Raw genomic sequence first — 23,457 nt, forward strand, 5'->3', positions numbered from 1 at the left:
AGAGTGGACATCCTTTCTTGTTCCTAGACGTGGGGAAAAGCATTCAGACTTTTACCATTAAATGTGATGTGAACTGTGGACCTTAGTCTTCCTTTACTCTTACGTTTTGGTTGAGAACACCTGCTAGTAACTTCCTGAGAAAGTGTCCATGAGGGAATGTGTTTGAGATTTCACCAGCCTTCCTAATTTTCCTGGGATTAAGGGGTTCTTGGGATAAGGGGCTTTTGTTTTATGGGCAGAGGATTGCCCATGACTGAGTGGGTTCCCAGGATGTAAGAATCCAGTGCTGAAGCCAACAAAGTCCTGGGCAAACCGGGGCAAGCTGGTCACTCTCCCAAATGCCTGAACATGTCTGTGTTGCCTTTACACTGGATTGGTGGTCCGGCTCTATGCTGAGTGTTAGGCTGGCAGTGTGCCCTGCATTCCCTTGTTTTCTTCCGGGTCACAGTGCACTCCTGAGAGTCAGAGGGCATACTGATTCTTGCTCTTACTGAGAAGCTTACTCTTCCCTGTGTTCCTGCTGTTCCAAAAGTGTGTTCTTCTTCTCTGGGTTTGGCTCTAGTTCAGTTCAGTGTGCTTTGCGCCTGGTGGGCCTGTCAGACTGTAGATTGATATTCTTCATCTCTACAAAATGTCTTTAGATTCTTTCTGGTTATCTTCTCCCCTTTATTTTCTTTATTCTTCATCTAATTTTTCTGTTATTAGGAAATTGGATCTCTTGTTTCAGTACTCTTTTTTTTTTTTTTGGCTACAGGCACACCCTACAGATACTGCAGGTTTGGTTCTAAGCCACTGCAATAATGCAAATGTCATAATAAAGTGATATGAATGTTTTTGTTTCCTAGTGCATATAAAAGTTTACACTATAAGCCTGTTAGGTGTGCAATAGCATTATATATCAAAAAATAATCAGTTCAGTTCAGTTGAGTTGCTTAGTCGTGTCTGACTCTTTGCGACCCCATGAATCGCAGCACGCCAGGCCTCCCTGTCCATCACCAACTCCCGGAGTCTACCCAAACCCATGTCCATCGAGTCAGTGATGCCATCCAGCCATCTTATCCTCTGTCGTCTCCTTCTTCTCTTGCCCCCAATCCTTCCCAGCATTAGGGTCTTTTCCAATGAGTCAGCTCTTCACATGAGGTGGCCAAAGTATTGGAGTTTCAGCTTCAACATCAGTCCTTCCAATGAACACCCAGGACTGATCTCCTTTAGGATGGACTGGTTGGATCTTCTTGCAGCCCAAGGGACTCTCAAGAGTCTTCTCCAACACCACAGTTCAAAAACATCAATTCTTCGGTGCTCAGCTTTCTTCACCATCCAACTCTCACATCCATACATGACTACTGGAAAAACCATAGCCTTGACTAGATGGAATTTTGTTGGCAGAGTAATGTCTCTGCTTTTCAGTATGCTATCTAGGTTGGTCTTAACCTTCCTTCCAAGGAGTAAGCGTCTTTTAATTTCATGGCTGCAGTCACCATCAGCAGTGATTTTGGAGCCCCAAAAAATAAAGTCTGACACTGTTTCGACTGTTTCCCCATCTATTTCCCATGAAGTATGGGACCAGATGCCATGATCTTAGTTTTCTGAATGTTGAGCTTTAAGCCAACTTTTTCACTCTCCTCTTTCACTTTCATCAACAGGCTCTTTAGTTCTTCTTCGCTTTCTTCCATAAGGGTGGTGTCATCTGCATATCTGAGGTTATTGATACTTCTCCTGGCTGTCTTGATTCCAGCTTGTGTTTCTTCCAGCCCAGCGTTTCTCATGATGTACTCTGCATATAAGTTAAATAAGCAGGGTGACAATATACAGCCTTGACGTACTCCTTTTACTATTTGAAACCAGTCTGTTGTTCCATGTCCAATTTTAACTCTTGCTTCCTAACCTGCATACAAGTTTCTCAAGAGACAGGTCAGATGCTCTGGTATTCCCATCTCTTTCAGAATTTTCCACAGTTTATTGTGATCCACACAGTCAAAGGCTTTGGCATAGTCAGTAAAGCAGAAATAGATGTTCTTCTGGAACTCTCTTGCTTTTTTGATGATCCACTGGATGTTGGCAGTTTGATCTCTGGTTCCTCTGCCTTTTCTAAAACCAGCTTGAACAACTGGAAGTTCATGGTTCATGTATTGTTGAAGCCTGGCTTGGAGAATTTTGAGCATTACTTTACTAGTGTGTGAAATGAGTGCAATTGTGCGGTAGTTTGAGCATTTTTTGGCATTGCCTTTCTTTGGGATTGGAACGAAAACTGACCTTTTCCAGTCCTGTGGCCACTGCTGAGTTTTCCAGATTTGCTGGCATATTGAGTGCAGCACTTTCACAGCATCATCTTTGAGGATTTGAAATAGCTCAACTGGAATTCCATCACCTCCACTAGCTTTGTTCGTAGTGATGCTTTCTAAGGCCCACTTGACTTCACATTCCAGGATGTCTGGCTCTAGGTGAGTGATCACACCATCGTGATTATCTGGGTCGTGAAGATCTTTTTTGTACAGGTCTTCTGTGTATTCTTGCCACCTCTTCTTAATATCTTCTGCTTCTGTTAGGTCCATACCATTTCTGTCCTTTATTGAGCCCATCTTTGCATGAAATGTTTCCTTGGTATCTCTAATTTTCTTGAAGAGATCTCTAGTCTTTCCCATTCTGTTGTTTTCCTCTATTTCTTTGCATTGATCGCTGAGGAAGGCTTTCTTATCTCTCCTTGCTATTCTTTGGAACTCTGCATTCAGATGGGAATATCTTTCCTTTTCTCCTTTGCTTTTCACTTCTCTTCTTTTCACAGCTATTTGTAAGGCCTCCTCAGACAGCCATTTTGCTTTTTTGCATTTCTTTTCCATGGGGATTTTCTTGATCCCTGTCTCCTGTACAATGTCATGAACCTCTATCGATAGTTCATCAGGCACTCTGTCTATCAGATCTAGTGCTTTAAATCTATTTGTCACTTCCAGTGTATAATCAGAAGGGATTTGATTTAGGTCATACCTGAATGGTCTAGTGGTTTTCCCTATTTTCTTCAATTTAAGTCTGAATTTGGCAATAAGGAGTTCATGATCTGAGCCACAGTCCGCTCCTGGTCTTGTTTTCGCTGACTGTATAGAGCTTCTTCATCTTTGGCTGCAAAGAATATAATCCATCTGATTTCTGTGTTGGCCATCTGGTAATGTCCATGTGTAGAGTCTTCTCTTGTGTTATTGGAAGAGGGTATTTTCTATGACCCGTGCGTTCTTTTGGCAAAACTCTATTAGCCTTTGCCCTGCTTCATTCTGTACTCCAAGGCCAAATTTGCCTTGTTACACCAGGTATTTCCTGACTTCCTACTTTTGCATTCCAGTCCCCTATAATGAAAAGGACATGTTTTTTGGGTGTTAGTTCTAATAGGTCTTGTAGGTCTTCATAGAACTGTTCAAGTTCAGCTTCTTCAGCGTTACTGGTCGGGGCATAGACTTGGATTACCCTGATATTAAATGGTTTGCCTTGGAAATGAACAGAGATCATTCTGTTGTTTTTGAGATTGCATCCAGGTACTGCATTTCGGACTCTTTTGTTGACCATGATGGCTACTCCTTTTCTTAGGGATTCCTGCCCACAGTAGTAGATATAATGGTCATCTGAGTTAAATTCACCCATTTCAGTCCATTTTAGTTCTCTGATTCCTAGAATGTCGATGTTTACTCTTGCCATCTCCTGTTTGACCTCTTCCAGTTTGCCTTAATTAAATAATTTCTTTTTGCTAAAAAATGCTAACCCTTACCTGGTAGTGTAAGGTTGTCATGAAGCTTCAGTTTGTTTTTTTAAAAAAGAAAGCAGTATTTGCAAAACACAGTAAAAATGTGATAATGCCTGTGTATTCAGTCTATGACTGTTTTTCTGGGAAACTCATGCACGATATCCTCATCTGCATCCTCCAGTCCTTTTGTATTGAGTTAGTTTTTACTTTGCTATCGTTATTCATTTCCACAAGCTCTTTCTTTGTTTTCTGAAAGGGGTTGTTGCCAGCCTTTAACATAATAGTCTGTTCTTCAGAGCTGCAGTATCATCTCACTCTTGTGAGGGGATGGACACATATATGAAGATGGAGGGTGTGTGTGTGTGTGTGTCTGGCTGACACATATATGAAGATGGAGGGTGTGTGTGTGTGTGTGTGTGTGTGTGTGTGTTTGTGTGTGTGTGTGTGTCTGGCTGACACATATATGAAGATGGAGGGTGTGTGTGTGTGTGTCTGGCTATCTTCAGTTCCCTGTGGAGTAAACCTTGAGGTTTTGGAGAGTAGGTAGGGGTGGTTGCTTGCTTTGTGGAATAGGGTAGGGGGCTGATTTTTCCTAGACAGATTCATTATCCTGTCCTTAGTAATTAGCCCCACTTCTCTACTTCCTAAAGTAACTGTGTCCCCACCTCAGGAGCCTTTGGGGGTTCGGTGGTTACAGGAGGATGTGTTTGGTTTCAGGTGTGAGGTGACTGTGGGGACCTGTGAGTGGAAGTGGTTAGCCGACAGGAGCGTGTCAGTCTGAAGTTTAGGGAGGGGAGCAAAAGTTGGAGCCACTCATCATCCTAGAAGTGGTGGTTGTAATCGTGGGAATGAAGTTTTGTCTCTGAAAGGAGTGAGAAGGACTGTGGCCAGTGAGAGATTGGGGAAAGCGTTCTGAAGCTCTGGGGATGGTTGAAGAAGAATCAGTGAAGAGGGGTAGGATGGATCGAGGGGGATCTGAAAGCAAGAGGGTTTAGGAAGAACTCGTTGACCTGAGCCGGGACAGTGGGCAGAGCTATCGGGGTAGGGGTGAGGTGGGTCTCAGTGGACTGAAGGTGAGTTCAGGGAGTTGAACTCACCCATTGAACCATGTGGCCACATTTGGGATGGCAGAACTTGGTAGATCAGCAGATCCTTTGTTCATGTGCTCTTTGCTTACTGTTTTGACATGGAAGATGATTGGTTTATGTTACAATGTGTTTGACTTACAATATTGTGTTAGTTGCCACTGTACAACATAGTGATTCAGTATTTTTATAGATTATAGCCTGCCAGGCTTTTCTGTCCATGGGGATTCTCCAGACAAGAATACTGGAGTGGGTTGCCATGCTCTCCTCCAGGGGATCTTCCCAACCCAGGGATTGAACTCAGGTCTCTCGCATTGCAGGCAGATTATTTACCGTCTGAGCCACCAGGAACCCAAGAATACTGGAGTGGGTAGCCCATCTCTTTTCTAGGGGAACTTTCTGACCCAGAAATCAAACTCGGGTCTCCTGTGTTTCAAGTGGATTCTTTACAGCTGAGCTACAAGAGAAGCCCCTGACAGGTGTGAGGTGGTATCATTGGTTTTTATTTGCATTTCTTGACTCGAGACAACCTTACTCTTTACATTTAAAGACAGATTTTGAAGCCCAGCATCTTGACGAACATTAACCCTAACATCCCGGTATTAACTCGAGGCACGCCTGGGATGTGATGGGGCCTGTGTGTGAGGGTGGCTGGTGACACCAGACACGTGGTGAAACTTGAGTCCCAGCCCCTTCTTTCTTGGGCCTGACCACGGACAGTGATGGCCTGTCTTGGTGGGCTGTGTGTGAGTCTGGTCTCGAGGATGGCAGGATGCCCATTGGGAACCATGTTCTGGTGTCCAAGGACAGGTTCTCCTGCTCCTCCATCCCTTGGGAGGTGAGGGTGTGACTGCAGAGTCAGTGTCGGCTCCCTTGTCAGGGCCTTGACCTGTGCACCCTCGGGTCCCCTGCCAGGGCCTGTCTTCGAGGAAGGCAGAGTGTGCCTTTCGTGAAAGGAGGAGTGGTTTTCCATCAGTAGCCTGAGGAGACATGCCATATTTGAAAGACTGCCTGTCAGAGGTGCCTTTCTGATGCTGGTTTTGTTTGTGACTCTTCCAATAGTAAAGAAAGATCTTTCTCTGTAAACCTCTACGTAGAACTCTCCAGTCTGCATTGCCAGAAACCGGGCTGTGTTCCTCAGGCATTGTTAGTCCAGTGAGGTAATTACATTCGATACAGTATCTAGTTCTGCTACTTTAAAGGGTAAAAGTATGGGAGTTGCAAATATATACAGTAGTCTAAGAGGCTCCTCCAAAGCATTTTTTTCGGGAAGCAGTAAAATTAACAGTGCTGTGTGGGGACAGGTAGCGGGAGCCAAACAGCAAAATAGCTCAGCGAGGCTGAGTGGCATTGTGCTACTGCTCACGACCCTGGGGCTACGGGAGCACCTGGCCAGCCCATGGCCTGGATCTTGTTCAGTCATCCATTCAGCCCCCCTCAAAGCAGCACTGGGTGGAGGGTCTCAGCTCGTATATATGCAAGAGGAGGGGGCTGTTAGGGAGGATTGAGTCTCTGACACAGAACTTTATAAATAGTAGGAGTGTTTCTCCAGCCTGTCTTCATTCTGTTCGCAGCTAAAATTCCCTGGCAGCCTGTAACTAATGAGAACGGAAAGTACTATTTGCAGAGACAGAAATCCAGCAGGCATTAGTGTTCCCATGGTATGTTGTTGCTTTGGCTGAACTCTTGGGCCGCCATCTCTTCCATGTTGAGCTGTTGTCAGGTTGTGAAAACAGCTACACTCTGACCAAGACCCTGGATGTGTGTGGAGAAGTGTGTTTTGTCAGTGTGAGAGCCTGACCACACACTCTGAGAGCTTAGGGTCGTGTGGGTGGGCAGGTGGAAAGCACCCAGAGGTCATAGTTAGTGTGTGTTTGGACCTGAATTGTGCAATCTCATGTGTGTAAATTGGGGATAAGGACCAACACAACTTGTGGATGGATTCTGGGGGTCAGCTACTGCCAGTCTGTTAGCTCACAGGCCCATGCTGTTTCCTCAGTGAGGGGTTATGCTTCCCATTGCACCAGTGAGCCCACCGAGACTTGGAGAACTGGGCCAGCTTGTCCATGGTTCCATTGCTGATCGGTGGCCCAGCAGGGACCTTGACTCCAGAGTCTGTGTCCTTGAGCACTAAATTATTCTGCTTTTTTTAAAAAAATCTGAATTCCTTCGAAGATGTTCCCTGCTGTGACTGAATCAGACATGTGAACCCCTTTGCCTGGTCTTCCACTTTCTCTCTAGGGTCAGGTGCTCATTGCTTCTCAGTGTTACATAAGCTCAGAGCTGCCAATTCTGGTCCTCACACTGTGAGTACCATCGATGCTGTGTCAGAGTCTGGAATGCACCTTCTACTGTGCACATGTGTGTGTACACACACATACCCCAACAACCCTCCTCCCTTCCAAAACAAGACAGACAGAAACACCAGGCACAGTTAGTGGGGAGACTCTGCCAGACTCCCAGGGAGATGGAGTGGGAGGTCAGCAGGTTGAAAAGGGTAGGCAGCCCTGTCAGGGGGATTCCTATACTGGTGTGCTGGTGTTCTTGTGGTCCTGTGGGAGGTCAGAGGAGAGAGGGCTTGTCTGTACCTGGGGGCTTAGATGACCTGGTGAAGGACCCTGAATGTCATGCTGAAGAAGTGGGTCTATCTTGTGGGAAATCGCCAGTGATTTCTAACTCAAGAGTTTGGTACTGTGGCTTGTTTGCAAGTTAACAGGGAGCCGACACAGCTGGGGGTGCAAACAGGATACCTCACTGGCAGTGTTTCCAGAGGTGTGTGTGTAAGATGCAGGGTTAGTGCTGTGACCCTTGGAGCTTATAGGGAGGCCAGGGCAGAGGAAAGGTTGGCCAGTGGAGACCAGGTGGTGATGGCTGTGATGGTGGAGGAGAAGAGTGGGGGACTGGGTGGTGATGAGTGTGATGATGGAGGAGAGAGAAGGGGGGCCCAGGTCTCGGGCAGAAAGTTGATGTCAGATACTGTAGGGGGAATGCAGGCTCTGAAACTACAGAAGCCCTGCTTGGCTGTGACACTTGAAAGTTGCTGGGCTTGCCAGAGTTTCACAGTGGGGTGCTCTGGAGGATTAGATGGAGAGGAAGTGACTTCCTGAAGGGAATGCTGGTTGGGAATGGGGGTTTTTAAGTCCTTGTTTGTTTTTAAAGTCTGCTGAGGGGTGAGGTGCAATGGCACCCCACTCCAGTACTCTTGCCTGGAAAATCCCATGGACGGAGGAGCCTGGTAGGCTACAGTCCATGGGGTCGCTAAGAGTTGGACACGACTGAGCGACTTCACTTTCACTTTTCCCTTTCATGCACTGGAGAAGGAAATGGCAACCCACTCCAGTATTCTTGCCTGGAGAATCCCAGGGACGGCGGAGCGTGGTGGGCTGCCTGCCGTCTGTGGGGTCGCACAGAGTCGGACACGACTGAAGCGACATAGCAGCAGAGGGGTGAGGTGGGTAGCAGTAGATGAGAAGAGCTGGAGGATGTGAGAGACAGTATATCCATGGGAAGAGTCAAGCAGGAGGCAGCCAGGGGGCCTGGCAACGTTGACCTTGGCAGTAGGAAGCAAGCGCAACATCCCAGGTCCCTAGGGCTCAGCATTTCTAGTTAACATCGAAATTCTGTGTTCCATAGCATTGTTAGGAGTGGAACTTTGCTATGTCAAATGAATGCTTCACTTTGTGTGTGTGTGTGAGTCACTCATTCATGTCCAACTCTTTGTGACCCCAGGGACTGTAGCCCACAAGGCTCTTCTGTCCATGGCGATTCTCCAGGCAAGACTAGTGGAGTGAGTTCCATTCCCTTCTCCAGGGAGTCTTCCCGAGCCAGGGATCGAACCCAGGTCTCCCACAGTGTGGGCAGATTCTTTACTGTCTGAGCCACCAGGGAAGCCCATTAACTAGCACCTTAGTTCACTGGAGTTGTTCTCTTTGCAATGTATATTCGTGCCACACCAGCGTGAAGGTCTTCGGTGTTGGTACACCTCTTCCTGGCCTGGCAGAGGGTGGAGAGGGTGTGGAAGGAGTCAAGATGGTGATTGGGCGAGAAAAGGGCTAATTCCCCTGCCTTGAGTTTCTCTGTTTGGGTTTACAGTCAAAGCGGTGGATGAGAGCCAGGCAGTAGGAACCTGAGGTGAGAATGGAGGAGACAGGCCGGTTCTATCTCAGAAACTTGGAGAGAGAGAGGATAGAAATGGCTGCATGGGGCCTGGGCCTGCGGCTGCCCCCATGCTGGTTACCCAGCCTTATGCTAAGCCCTGTCTCAGGTCATCAGCCTGCAGTTTGTGATCGATTTTCACTTATTAGAATTTAGTGGATTCAGTTCAGTGCAGTCACTCAGTAGTGTCTGACTCTTTGTGACCCCATGGACTGCAGCATGCCAGGCTTCCCTGTCCATCACCAACTCTCGGAGCCTGCTCAAACTCATGTCCATTGAGTCAGTGATGCCATCCAACCATCTCATCCTCTGTCGTCCCCTTCTCCTCCTGCCTTCAGTCTTTCCCAGCATCAGGGTCTTTTCCAATGCATCAGTTCTTCGCATCAGGTGGCCAAAGTATTGGAGTTTCAGCTTCAGCATCAGTCCTTCCAGTGAATATTCAGGACTGATTTCCTTTAGGATTGACTGTTTTGATCTCCTTGCAGTCCAAGGGACTCTTGACTTCCAGGTGCGAGTTTTTGCCTGCTGAAAAGGCATTCTAGAGTTTACTGAGAGGAAGCTGGCGCACACGCAGAAGGCTAACGTGAGGCTGACTTGCAACAGGACAACTTCAGGTCAGGCCTGAGGCTGCTTCAGTGGACAACCCTCCCCACCCCTGATGGCCCTGGGTCTTCACAGCTGAGGAGATGGACTCCCTCTCTGCTTAGAGTGCCAGGGCCTTCTTCTCAGATGCAAAGTGAAGCTCAGACATTGGTAACTTGAAGCTTTTTGGATGGATTTAAAAGAAACATGGTGAGAATGTCTTCTTTAAGATTATGATGAATGTATTTTATAAGTTCTGTGGTTTACATTTAATGTGTTCAGAGCTTGTCCAGCTGTATAGCAGACCCCATGTTAGGTGTGGTTTTTCTTCTGGAAGATCGTGGTTTCATGTGGGACCCTGTGACAGCTGTGCATTTTGCTGCCCAAGTGTAAGTGTGAGATGAGCAGATAACACCACGCCTGCTCTGTGTGTGTCTGCAGTGTTGTCTGTGTCCTGGTGTTGAGTGTGAAGGGGGAGATTCACACCTCTTATCATCAGGGATGAAGCTTGGTCCTGGTAAGGGCTTGGTGGGGACAGGAAAGGACGGATGAGCAGGCTGAGGAAAATGGGCGGGTGAGGTGAGGCATGCCTCCAGTGTGGTTGGGTCACCCAGTCCCCGACTCTCAGCCCCTAGGTTCTGAGTATCTGGGCTCTGCCAGCCCTCCAGGTGCTCACCCTCCTGCTACTCCCACCGCCCCTTTAGGCTCCCATGCCACCTACTGGCTGGTGCCCTCAGCACCCTCTCCTCCAACCTCTTCTTGTCCCTGCTGACCCCCCACCAGCTTCCTTTCCCACACTGGGAGTGTCCTGCCATCTGATCACTTCCACATGGCGCCTTGCAGGGACCTTTTAAAGCAATCAAACGATATCACTCCTGGTTCCAACCCTGTGGTGACCACCTATCATTTTTTGATTAAATTCCAAACCCTGGTTTTGAAAGCCCAGGTTTTGCCGGACATGACTGCTTCTTGTCTTTGACAAAACAGTGACTGTGTTTATAGAATTGATGATCCAGGTGAGTAATGATGTTGATGATGGTGACACTTACTCTGGGCCAGGCTCTGCTCTCAACGCTTTGCATGTTTTGACTCATTTAATCCTCACATCTCTGAGATTGGTACTGATGCGTCCCCATTTTACTGGTGAGAAACTTGAGGCATCAGTCCAGGGTCACATGGCAAGTCGCTGGCAGAGCTAGCTTCAGGCTGGGCGCCTGCCTCCCCCGTTTGCTGGAGTCATAGGCACCCTTCTGCCTGCCAAGCCTCTGAGTGACTCCCTTGACCAGAGATGTGGCTCTGTGACCTTTCTGAGCAGCCCGTCCTGTCGTTTTAGCAGATCTCAGTGGAGGCCCTGGAGGCTCTGTAGGGGCCATCCAGTCACATTTATTAACTCGGTGCACCACTGGCCCTCATGGTCTGAGCCCCACTCAAGTGGGCCTTGCCCTTGATGCCCCCTCTCAGGCCTCAGTACCCAGAATGGCGTAGGCGTAGTGGTGCTTAGCTGGTACTTCAGCAGCAAGTGTGTGGATGCTGCAGTCACAGGGGTTTGGCTTTGGCACTGCTGGTGGCCAGGCCTGGACGGAGCTGAATGTGGGGGCCTGAGGAGAGGGTGGCACAGGGAGGCCAGTGCCGGGCAGATACCAGGCAGCGGGGCTGGGGGTCAGGCAGGGTGTGCCGAGAACTTGGGCTATTTGATGTGGGTGACCCTTTTACTCGGGACGGGGCAGGTTGATGCTGTCGCTGTGGGGCTTGTTTCCCAGCAGATTGCATAGCTCTTCTGCTGGAATTCCTCCCAGCAGTTGTTGCATGCAAGAAAACAAAGGACCATCTTTCTGAGTCTAGATTGGAGTAATTCAGGCTAAAATCCCTTAGGTCCTTTGTTGCCAAGCTGCAGTTCAAGTTAGGAAGCCAGCTCAACGGTGCCCTCCACGGATTAACTGTTGTGCAGACACACCTTGCTATTTGTGGATCCCTGGCATTGTCGCCCCCCCTCAAAACATCAGGAGCAGTAAATAACCACCCTCCAGATAAAGCAAATGGGAAAACATTGCCAGAATTTGCTATATCAAGTGCGATGAACAATGGCAGTCGGCAGGGAAATTATGCAGAGGGAAAAAGCCCTTTTATTTCCTTTTCAGAATCGGTGGGACTGGAGAAGTTCGGGAGATAGGGAGGAAAAGGAGTTGGGGGGACAAGAGTAAATACAGTAATCTTGAATTGAAGATGATGCCAAGCCTCATTGCTTGGGCTTTGGTTCAGCATCACGGGCAGGAAATGTTAGCGAATATCTATTATTAACAACCCTGCATCATAGAGAGCTGCTGCACATGGAGTACCGGGTGGGGTCTTGTGAATATTGTTTGATGTAAGTCTTTCAGCAGCCCTGAGAGTAAGCAGGTGAGGAAATCCAGGCTTTAAAGGGGTTGAGACATGTGATCAGATAACACCCTTGCCCCAGTGAAAGTCAGGATTCAAACTTTGGGGGGGCTTGAGTCTCAGGGCCTGAGTTCGTGGCTGTAGAGTGAGCCTAAGAGTGGAGTTGCCCATCTGCCCCTAAAGTGAGCTGGACTTGTCTTTTGAAGGTTTTTCTGTTTTTGGTCCCACCACTACCACCCCTTCACTAGTTAGTGTTCTCTTTCTGTTCCAGAAAGGAACAGAATGCCACCTTGCTTGTTGTTGTCATGTTTCTTTAGTCACTTTCAGCCTAGGACAGTTTCTCCGTCTTTTTGGTTTTTGTGACCGTCAAACTTGTGAAGACAGACATCAGGTGTGTTGTAGGCACTCAGTTTGGGTTGCTCTGGTCTTGTCTCATGATCCAACTGGGATATGGATTTTGGGATGAAGACCGCAGAGGTGATGTGTCCCTCCCCTCACATCCTATGAGTGTCTGTGATACAAACTGGACTTAAAGCTGTGATGTTAGCTTGGTCACCTGGTTAAGGATAAGTCTGCAGGTGTCTTCACCTAATGTCACTGCTGTTCCCTTTCTGTTCTCTGGTCACTGAGTCCATCTCCACCTCCTAGGAGGGTAGAGGAGTTGCTGAGAATTTGTTAAATTCTCAACATAGATTAAAACCACATTATTAATTGATGAATGTTTGGGGGGAGATGTTGTGTTCTGTTTGGGGGGAGGTTATGCAAATATCCCATTTCCCCTTAAAAATCTCACCCAGTATTTTTGGCATCATCAGTGAATCTTGCTTACAGCAATTATCACTGTGATAGTAACACTGATTTTATATTTCCCTCATTCCTTCTGTTTATTAATTAGTTGTTTGTTTATTCAGTCATTCATTCGTATCAGAGTGACTCACGGGTATCACTTTATTCTGTGCCTTATAGTCCAACACTGTGTTGTATATTCAGCCACTCAGGTCAGCTCCAGTTCTGCCCCATTGGCAGCTCTCTGGTTGGCTTCTTTGTCCTCTTGACGTTCTGCATCCTGTGGCTTTTTGATCACTTCCTTACTTTCTGGCATTGCCTGGTTCCAGCCTCATCTCGTCGTATTTTCTTTTCCACCCATTCTCCAAGGAGCCTGATTGCTTTGTTTACAGGCAATATTTAGAAACCATACGTGGCAGTGAATGAGCTCACTACTTTTGGGAACCCCTGCCGCTGGGGCCCCCTACCACTGCCCTGTCAGTATATGTGCTTATTATCTTTTTTTCTGAAAATACATTGAAATCTTTGTACCTTTCTCTGAGAGGGAGAACAGGGCTCCTGTCACCTATAACCTGCGATGGAATAAGCCAGTCCTTCTAGTAGGTGAATTCTGTGTCCCAGCTTGGATGCGTTCTGGAAGACGTGTTCCTGCTTTTGTGGTTGACTGGTTGACTGTGAGCTTCTCTCTCTGTCTTGTGTTGATGGATATATCCATCCCCCAACACAAGCACCACTCAGTCGTCATCCTTTGTCTTTAAACTGTGTTTCCAGTTGTTCAGCCTCATACACTGGACCACTGATTGAACCTGCAGTCATGTTTACCCCCACTGGACATTAGATAAATCTCTGATACAATGTCCTGCCTACTCTGTGACCCCCTTTCTACCCCAGGGCCCTCCTTCTAGCCCCGTGACCCTCTCTTAACTCCATGACCTCTCCTGGTCGTGGTGCAGCTCCTTTCCTACATGTGTGATGGGTTCTCTTGGGCAGCAGCATGCAGACTCTCTTCTGGTTGTGTTCTGTTCCGCTCGCAGATTTTATGACCCTCGCTCTGAGAAGTGCTGTTGTAGGGTGTGCACTCTCCAGAGGTGTATGGAAGGTTATGTTCCTGTCACCCTGCTCTCTCATTATCTCAGTGGTTTACTTTTATTTTTTGGTCAGTCGACGGGTGAGTCCATCATTCTGCTCACGATTGTGGTTACTCGCAGGCCATGTCATCTGGTGTTCAGTGGCAGTTCAGGTTCCTCCTCTCTGAATGTCTTCTTGATAGCCCTTGCCGACTTTTCCTGTTTTGGTTACTGATTTGTAGAAATTGTTTATATATTTCAGTTCTTTGTTGGTTATGTGTCATAGGTCTTCTTCCTCACTCTGGTCTACCTTTTAATTGTATTTAAAAACATTTTTATTTATTTATTTATTTGTTTTTGGTTGCTGTGAGAAGGCTTTCTCTAGTTATGGCGAGTGGGGGCTACTCTTGGTTGCGGTGCTCGGGCTTCTTATTGTGGTGGCTTCTCTTGTTGCAGAGCACAGGCTCTAGAGTGTGGCCTCAGTAGTTGTGGTGTGTGGGCCTAGTTACCCCAAGGCATGTGGAATCTTTCTGGACCAGGGATTGAACCTGTGTCCCCTGCATCGGCCAGTGGTTTCTTAACCTCTGGACCACCAGGGAAGTCCTTAACTTTGTGTGTTTTGGGGGCCTTCTGATCCATAAGTATTACATTTAATTTAGATGTAAATTTTCTTTACATCTAATATATTTTCTTGTTAATACTTTTCTACTTGGATGTGGTAAAACTATTTCCTACAAAACGTTTAAAGTGTTAAGTGTGCTTTTCACTTCTAGGTTTAGTTTTGTGCATTGGCACCCTTTGTCAGACAGCCATTCTTCCTCACCCATGTGCCACCCAAGTGCACGAGGGAGGCACTGGTTCTGGTTGGGGTGGTCTCCCTGCTCACCATTTGCTCCCTGAGTGCCAGGGCCACAGTTGACATCTGCAGGGGCTGTGTCCGTCCCCCGCTCCCCGCCCCGGTTTGTGCTCTTCAGAATCATCTTGATGATTCTTGATATCCCTTTTGGTCTCTATTTAATTCCCCTACCTCTGTTTTTTCTGAGCCTCATCCTCATCCCTCTAAGGTCTGGACTAGAGAGGTGGAGGCCCGAAGCCTGAGTGTACCCACCTCACTTGGTGGGTGAGATTGTCTAGTCAGGGGGACAGTCAGGAAGGTGATCAGAGAAGAGGACAGCAGACAGCTTCCAGAATGAAAGACCATTTGCTCTCTTCCTTGGGACAGGGGCAGGGATGGGGTGTTGGGAGGGTTTATGGGAGGGAAACACTAGATAAAATCCCACAAAACGTGTGTGTTGCCATGCGCACTGTGTGCATACACTTCCACGTGATTGTCACCCGAGAATCCTGGGAGGTGACAGGATGAAGAGCCTGCAGCCCAGAGTGGGTGTGAGTGGTCTAGCTCATGATCCTGAACCCCTGGCTCGTGTGCTGTCCACGGGACTAGGGGAAGCCCCGTCTGGCCACGTGTCCCAGTGATGAGAGTCCTTTCATTTCAGATGCTTTCTTATTGATTAAAATTGTTGCCTTTTAAAAGTTTTCTTGAAACATGGCTTTTCAAAAATAACAAAAACAAAAAGCCCAAATGAACCAAACCTCATTAAAAACTAACCCCCAAATTCCAGAATTGCATAAACTAATTTAAAGGGCCAGCTGGTAAATATTTCAGGCTTTGCAGGTCATTCATTCTGGAGCCCAAAGCAGCCAGAGATGCTTTGTAAATGGATTACTGTAGCTTGTTCCTGTGAAACTTTATTTACCAAACAGGTGCTGGACTGTCATTTACCAACCCCTGACCTGTCGCGTCTCAGACAGTGTCTTAGTAAAACACTTTGAGAATAGAAAAAAATAAAATTTATGTTAGCCTTCTTAGTATTAATGATAGGATGTTTCTGACATGTGACTGTGTTGCTGGTTGCATCCCTGATGATACGCAACTCCTGAAATTTGGGTATTGTTTTCCTCTGGTCCCATTACACACATACCTCATTTTATCTCACTTTGCTTTATTGTGCTTCACAGATACTGTGTTGCATACCAGTTGAAGGTCTGTGGCAATCCTGTGTCAAGCAGGTCTCTCAGCCCCATTTTCCCAGCAGCATTTGCTCACTTCTTGTCTGGCTCACTTCTTGTCTCTGTGTCACAATTTGGCTAATATTTCAAGGCTTTTCATTATTATTATGTATGTTATAAGTATAAATCTTTAATGGAAGAGGAGTTGCTTCTTGTGGATGTGCAAAGAAAGTGATTTCTTGAAATGGAATCTACTGGTGATGATGCTGTGAAGATTATTGGTGAAAGGACAGCAGAGCGTTGAAATACTACATAAACTTAACAGCAGGATTTGAGAGGATTGACTCCAATTTTGAAAGAAGATCTCCTGTGGGTAAAATGCTGTTGAATAGTATTGTCTGCTCGAGAAATCCTTCATGAAAGGAGGAGTCAACCTGTGTGGCAGACTTCATTGTTGCCTCCTTTCAGGACATCGCCACAGCCACCCCATCCTTCAGCAGCTATCACCCTGATCAGTCCATAGCCACCACATCAAGGCAAGACCCTCCACCAGCAAAAAGATTGACTCACTAAAAGCTCAGATGATAGTCAGCATTATTTAGCAATAAAGTAATTTTAATTAAAGTATGTACATTGTCTTTTTAGACACAATGCTGTTGCACACTTAACACAGAATAGTTGTATGGTAGAGTGTAAACGACACATAATTTCTGCATGCACTAGGAAACCAGAAAATTCTTCTGACTCACTTTATTGGGTTGTGTGGTGGTCTGGGACAGAACCCACCATATCTCTGAGATACACTTGTATCCCTCAGTTGGGAAGTATGTTGGGACTTGAAATGGTAAAGCTGGTCATAAGTGTCCTGATTTTGGATGACTAGGAATAGAAAATTGATTTAAAAGACTAAGAATTCAGTATATTTATGGAGTAAATTATCTTTTTGTTTTAAAATGTGTATTTCACATTTATACACTTGTGAAAAAAAACTGGGACGTCTCTTTCCCTTGTTAAGGTAATTAACATGATTTAAGAAAATGTCTCACTATAACCAACTTATATCTTTTGTTAATTAGAAGAGTTTGTAGTAAATATTGATTATGTTTTTGTTGGCTGACCATCTGATACAGATTGTCAAAGACGTTCCCTAAATTTGCATTAACACCTGTCAAGTGATTCATCGGCATATCATGAGACTCCAAGCACCTTGCCTCATTTATTTTAGGTAAATATAGAATCAGCTTGCATTTTTAACAGTACTGCAAAATTAATTTTAAAATGTTAAAAGCACATTTTCAAAATATACTTGTTGTAAGGATTTTTTTTTATTAAACTGAGCCTTCCTTAAGGTGGTGAGTGGGCGCTAAGGACCAGAAGGTATCCCAGAGGAGCTGGGCTGGTGCACGCAGTGACTGCAGGCGAGTCCTCTTCCTGGCTAGCCCCTGTGTTCCTCAGCTGGACTTTCTGTTTAGTCAAGCTCCTCGTCCAAGTGGTCAAGAGAAGAAAAGACTACACAAGGAAGCCAGGTTGAATGAATGCAAAGGGCATGATAACTCCAAAAACTAGAGATTAAAATATTAGAGTATTCCTGTTAGAAAATAGATGCGATGCCCTTCAGACTTCAGGGAGGGAAGGAGCTGTGAGATTGTTTGATGATAATGATGGTGCTTGAGTTAATCAGACATCTGGAAGGAAGTAGGAAGACAACTTATCAGCCAGGAGAAGGCGTTTGTATACTCGGAAACCAACAAAGAATTTTATCAAAAATTTATGGAGAACTTCTTTAAACCAGGGAAAGCACAAACAAAAGTCATGGCAGGAATTTTGCAGAAATGAGTCGCATATGGCCAGTTAATGTTACATGCAGGGAAATGTGAATCAAGACCGATCGGAAACACTATTTTTTGTATATGTTTACTTGATAAAACTTGAGAAAGTGTTCCAGTGTTGAATAGGACCCTGTGCACACCACTGTTGAGTGAGAATTGGGGCAGCCCTTGGAAACGAGTTTCCCACTATCTCTTAATGGTGAGATGCTTTCTTTTTTACCCTTGATCCAGCAGATCCAGTCCTGGGTGAATAGCCAAGACAGATCCTTCAGGTTTGGTGACACAAAAAGGAGAGGATAGCATACTGAATGTCCATGAGGTTCCCCCACTTTCTCATTAACAATATGTCAGAATTCATGTTTCCTTTCTCTCCCTAATCCCTTCTTTTTTTTTGATGTGACAGAGCCCAGAAATCACAAACTTTCTTTCACCCATGCATACTTCAGTGAAAAAGAAAAATGAACTAAATGAATCTCACAGCTTACAAATTTATGATTCCCTATAATCATCTAATGTCCAGACTGCCTTCACTTTTCCCTCATTGTCTCAAAATGTCTTTTTACAGTGGGTTTTTTCAAAATAGCAGTCCAGCAGGTCCAGACATTACATTTGGTTGCTGTATCTTCTAAGTCTCTTAATTTAGAATAATTCCTCTTCTGTTTTTTTCATTTTATGATGCCCTTTGTAACCATTTGTTTGTAAAGAAACTTAGAATTTTGTCTATTGTAATTTCCCAGATGCGGGACTTGGCTGGTTTTATGTTGGTGGTTTTGATGGATACGTTCTCTGCCGCTTTGCTCCCTGTAGTCTGGTGATTAGACTTGTGGTGTGGAGCGGATTTAAGGCTTGGCATTAGGGCAGGACTACCACAGAGGTGAGGCTCTCTCAGGAGGTGCCTGGTATCTTGCTGTTGTGGCAAAGCAAGATTTTCCGGTCCTTCTGTGAGCAGACTCCCATCCACCTCTCACCTAGCGCTCAGCATCCGTCAAGGAATGCTGCCCAGACCCAACGTTTCCGTTGTAGGTTACACAGTAGTGATTATATCATTCTGTTATACCTTTATTTATTGTTTTTGGCTGCACGGGCTCTTCTCTAGTGGCAGCGAGTGGAGGCTACTCTCTAGTTATGTTGTGCAGGCTTCTCATTGTGGTGGCTTCTCTCATTGCGGAGCACGAGCTCCAGGTGTGGGATGTGGTAGAATCCGTGAGAAGAGCTGGGAATCGATGAGAGATGGAGCTGCTCTGTAAAGGGAGAGGATGAACTACTGTCTGCTAATGTACATATACATGTACTGTCTGCACCATGTACACCCCCTCACACAGGCTTGCACGCACGCACACACAGCACAAACATGCTCACACCACATGTTCACATCACACACGCACACAAGGGAAAACGTGCATGTGGAAGTGCTCACACACTGTGTACTCCACACACATATGTATACACCACACACATGCTCACAGGACGTACTGAGTCACATGTACACACGCACACCACATGACTCACGCATAAGCCCTGGCCACTCCCCCAGGTACTACATGGACAGTGGCATCTACAGGTGGGTGGGGAGCTGTCACACCTGTGTCCCACTGAACACCCAGGAGAGGTGACCTTTGCCTTAGAGCATGAGGGGCAGGTGTGAGTGAGTGGAGGCAGGATGTGCCAGGGTGGAAGCAGCTCTTTTCTGGCTCCGGGAACCTGGTGAGTGCTGGCCAGCACCTGTCTCCATGTAGTGGGGAATCCACACCCCCCCATCCCAACCCTGGGAACCTGGAAAGGGGCTTGAGATTGCCCACTGCTGAATTATAACCTGTTCCCTATATGGGCTCCAGTCTCCTGCACAAGAGCCTTTATTTGGGGGCTTTTTACCCACCACTTCTCCCTCTCGCCACTGGCTGTTCTAATTCCCACACTGCCACCCCCACGGTTCAGGGGCTTGGAGGGAGGGTTCGGGGAGGCGGCCTGAGTTCCTTTCCCATCTGTGCAGGTGACGCTGGCTGTGGGTGCCTGCCCGCCCAGCAGAGCCTCTTCCTTGGAGAGGGCTTTTTCTTTAACATGGTCACAACCCTGTTATCTGGGCTGATCCGGCTCATCAGGCGTGGGTGCTGCAGTGAGGCCTGCTCCCTGTCTGCACCCTGCCTGCTGACTCACGCTCCTCCTCCCACCCTTCCCACTCCCCCCGCCCCCTTCCCCCTCCCACCCGCATGCTGGCCAGCAGCTGCAGGGGTGTGGCTGCAGGCTGGTCCGGGAGGAAAGGGTGAGGGCTGGGGCCCAGAGCACCTGCACATGACAGGAGACATATTTTTTGCACACTGTCGGCTGGAAGTAATCAACTTTATTTAAAGAGAATGTGGATTTAAAGTGTTAAAAACACCCAACAGCTGCTGATCTGTGCTGGGGAGAAGCTGTGGGTCCATGCGGGGGGAAGGGAGGGGCACGGGCCTGCTGAGCTGCCCACCCTGTGATGCTGCCTGGCCAGCACCCTCCACAAACACCAGCTCCACATCGCTCGCCTCTGCCACGTGGCTGTCTTCTCCCCAAGGTTCTTCACGTTGTCCCTCTCTGCATGTGTCTTTGTGTCCAGAGCCCCTGCCCTTTAAGGACACAGTCGCATTGGGTCAGGGCCTACCCTAATGACCTCATTCTAACTGGATTACATCTGTATAGACCATGTCTCCGCATGAGGTGCCAAGGGTTAGGACTTCAACACATTCATTTTGGGGGACACAGTTCAGCCCGTAGCAGCCACCAGTTTACCAGCCCAGAGAGCCTGGGCTGTGACAGAGGCCCAGCCTCAGATTTAAGGTGTGGAAGGCATACCCACAGGAGGTGAACGTGTTCTTGGCTTAAAACATTCACCTGAAAAGTGTGTTCCTCATAACCACCGCTTGCAGCCCCTCCTGACCAGAGGTGAGAGGCTGATGGGGTACAGCCCTTGACCCTCTTGTGTGTTTTCCTCTGCAGACATGTAGGTGTGCACGGTGAGTGTGGCAGCCCACCCATCAGCCTCTCCCTCAGGTGCATCAGCGGGGCTCCGCACGTGCAGGAGAAGGGGGCTGCATGGACCTGTTGTTGGGATGGGCATGTTCATAGGTGTTGTCTCCTCCTCGACTAGGTTTCTGTCTTTTAATTTAGATCAAAAACTTACTATGATGGACTCTCAACTTATTTTTATGTGGTGTTTTTACTATTATTAACACTTAAATTTTGTGACAAGTGTTTTTTTGTGTTTTATTTTTGACATCAGCTTCTTGGCCATGCCTGTTTGCATCTGTGATGGGTTGGTAATGCATGTACAAGAAGATTCGGCTGACGGGGTTTCTTTCCTAGGCTGTCTCATAAGCACACTGCTCACATCTGAAGAAAGCCTGCAGTTCAGTTCAGTGCAGTGCCTTGGCTTTGATTTATTTACCAGGGGAAGATGGAGGCTGGGGTTGGATTAGAATTGAAGTTGGGTAGCTACAGGCTGAAGTTGTTTTTTGGCTCCCCCCGTTTTTATTTTAAAGATATACCCTGCCAAGCAGTTTATGGGAAACCAGGCACCCACAAACCCCAAGATGTTATTAATGAGGCTCTTTGGCTTGTGGACTGGTCTGGTTTCTAAGCTCTGTGAAGACCAGGAGGCCAGGCTATGCCATGGACTGCAGTGACGGATATTTTTCCTAACCTTGAGCGTGCTGGCACAGGGTCTTCTCCTTGGCTTTTCCCTTTGTTCCTGTGACTTCCCAGGAGGCCCGAATTGGGTGGTTAAAAGGAAATCAGCCAGAGGGAAGGGGAATTTTAGATGCAGAACCAAGCGAGGTTAGGTGAACGTTCTCAGGACCTGGAGACAGTATGTTCCTGGGTACCCTGTGGGCTTCCCGCATGCCTGTGGGCCTGGGCTGTCATCTTACTTCTTGTTCTTTCTCAGGAGACAGGAGCAGTTCCAGAGAAACCCCGACAGCTACAACGGTGCCGTGCGTGAGAACTACACTTGGTCCCAGGACTACACCGACCTAGAGCTCAAGGTGCCGGTGCCCAGGCACGTGGTGAAGGGCAAGCAGGTAACCGCCAGGTTCCTCCAGCTTCATCTGCTCAGCTTCTTTCCTGAAGCAAAGGCTGCTTAGTCACCAGCACAAGACTGCTTCTTGACTTCAGTCACAAGCATGCCAGTCTCCATCCTCTAAACCACGTCAAGTATGAGACCCAACTTAGCCTCCTGTGTGAATAGCACCTGAGCTCTTTTTTTTCTTTTTAATTATAGTATTCTCATATCATTTATTGTCTTTAGTCTCTGCCAAAGCGCTACAGAGTAGGCAAGGCAGGTATTACGCCCATTTCACACTGGAGAAGATGGAGTCCTGAGAGGCGAGGCAAAGCAGAGCCCCACAGGTTCTGTCGTGATAAGTGGACTTCCAGTCTTGTGTTCTGTGGAGCTGTAACATTTATAGCTTGAGTGGATTTCTCCATCTTAATGAGCTTGAGTGAGTGGAAATTTAATCTTTTAGTGAGAGAGAGATGTTTACTTGGGGACCTTGCTGAGAAGAACATTATTATAGCTCGTTGTAAGTAGGCAGGCTTCACATTAAAGAATAAAACTCACATGTGAAATGGGACATTGTTACTATAATCCACAATGTTAAAAAATCCTTATATATGCTAGAAACTGTTTTCTTATTTCATTCGTCATGAGAAACTACAACCTGCAAAGTAAGTGGTTTCTTTCATGTTTTATAGATGAGAAATTGAGGCCGAGAGAAGTTACTCAGTTATCCAAGTTGACATGGAAAAGTCACCATGTGTCTCCTTCACTCTTGCTATGCCAGGAACAGTGAGCACTGTCTGAATGTTTTAAAAGGAGTGAGTGACTGAATGGGTGCCCTGATACAGCCATGGTTTGATTCAGGTGTGTCTGCTTCTAAAGCTCATACTGTTTCCCTGTGTCCCACTCCTCACTTTATAAACAGAAATAACTGCAGCCTTCTTTTAAAGGGATGGTCCCAGAACATGTGAAACGAAAGTTGAGTTTCATGTACGTTTCTGAGAAACGACCACTGTGTGAAGTGGCTCCTGCTGGTCAGGATACATGTCAGATCCAGGCTCTGGGCAGTGAGCAAGCCCTTCCAGACCTTCCCCTTAGCCCACTTCCATCCTGAGGTCCCTCTTGGTCCCTGTGTGGTTACCCAGGCCCTACCTAAAATAGGCCTGCCCTCTGCAGCAGTCTGGGTGGGGCTGGGGAAGTGTCTAGAAGACTGCAACTTCCTACCAGTGTCAGATAAATGCAGTTCACCCTGCAGCACAGAACACAGGAGCAGGACCGGAGCCCCTGGGTCTTCACAGCTCCTTGTGGGTGTGTGTCAGAGCGCCGTGGGGATGGTGTCAGCTGCAGCAGCACTGTCTACCCATCTCTCCCTTTCTCCCCTTCCCACCCCAGCCCAGGAGATCTCACTAGGGTTCAGCAACCTCCTGACCCGATGGACTTTAGGATCCAGGTCATACTGGGTAACTAGGGGTCATCCCCACAGACTCCTACTTTTGATGACCGTGTCCCCTCTGACACGGTAGGTCAGAGCCGGTGCAGACTGACCTTGTCAGGGTGAGTTGCCTAGCATGCTTCAGAGTTTTAGTGGGTCAGGTGTTGATTTTCATTTTGTTTTTTTGGTAGGATACCTTGTATGTAGGCAAATAAATTATGAAAAATGTTGGTTATACACTTAATTACGTGGCTAAAAATGTTAGAGTTTCCTGGTCTAGCATGTCTTCTAACTTCTCCATGAACTTTGGGAACTTTCTCTGGAAGAGCTTTTATTAGGCCCAACCTAAAACTAGTTATTTTTGGGAATTCCCTGGCAATCCAG

At 47.0% G+C, this 23,457-nt stretch overlaps 1 protein-coding gene across 6 annotated transcripts in view; it reads left to right on the forward strand.

Annotated features, from left to right (window-relative positions):
- The window catches only part of NUDCD3 (NudC domain containing 3), a 72,058-nt gene that overhangs the window by 26,246 nt on the left and 22,355 nt on the right, over positions 1-23,457 (forward strand). For all 6 annotated transcript variants that reach the window (XM_081535255.1, XM_081535256.1, XM_081535261.1 and 3 more), the window contains one exon: positions 21,531-21,663. In XM_081535255.1, the coding sequence (XP_081391381.1) occupies positions 21,531-21,663 (133 nt within the window). The remainder of the gene's footprint in view (positions 1-21,530; positions 21,664-23,457) is intronic.

The sequence above is a fragment of the Giraffa tippelskirchi genome, chromosome 10, assembly GCF_054371585.1.
Source record: "Giraffa tippelskirchi isolate mGirTip1 chromosome 10, T2T-mGirTip1v1.2.pri, whole genome shotgun sequence".
Classification (NCBI taxonomy): domain Eukaryota; kingdom Metazoa; phylum Chordata; class Mammalia; order Artiodactyla; family Giraffidae; genus Giraffa; species Giraffa tippelskirchi.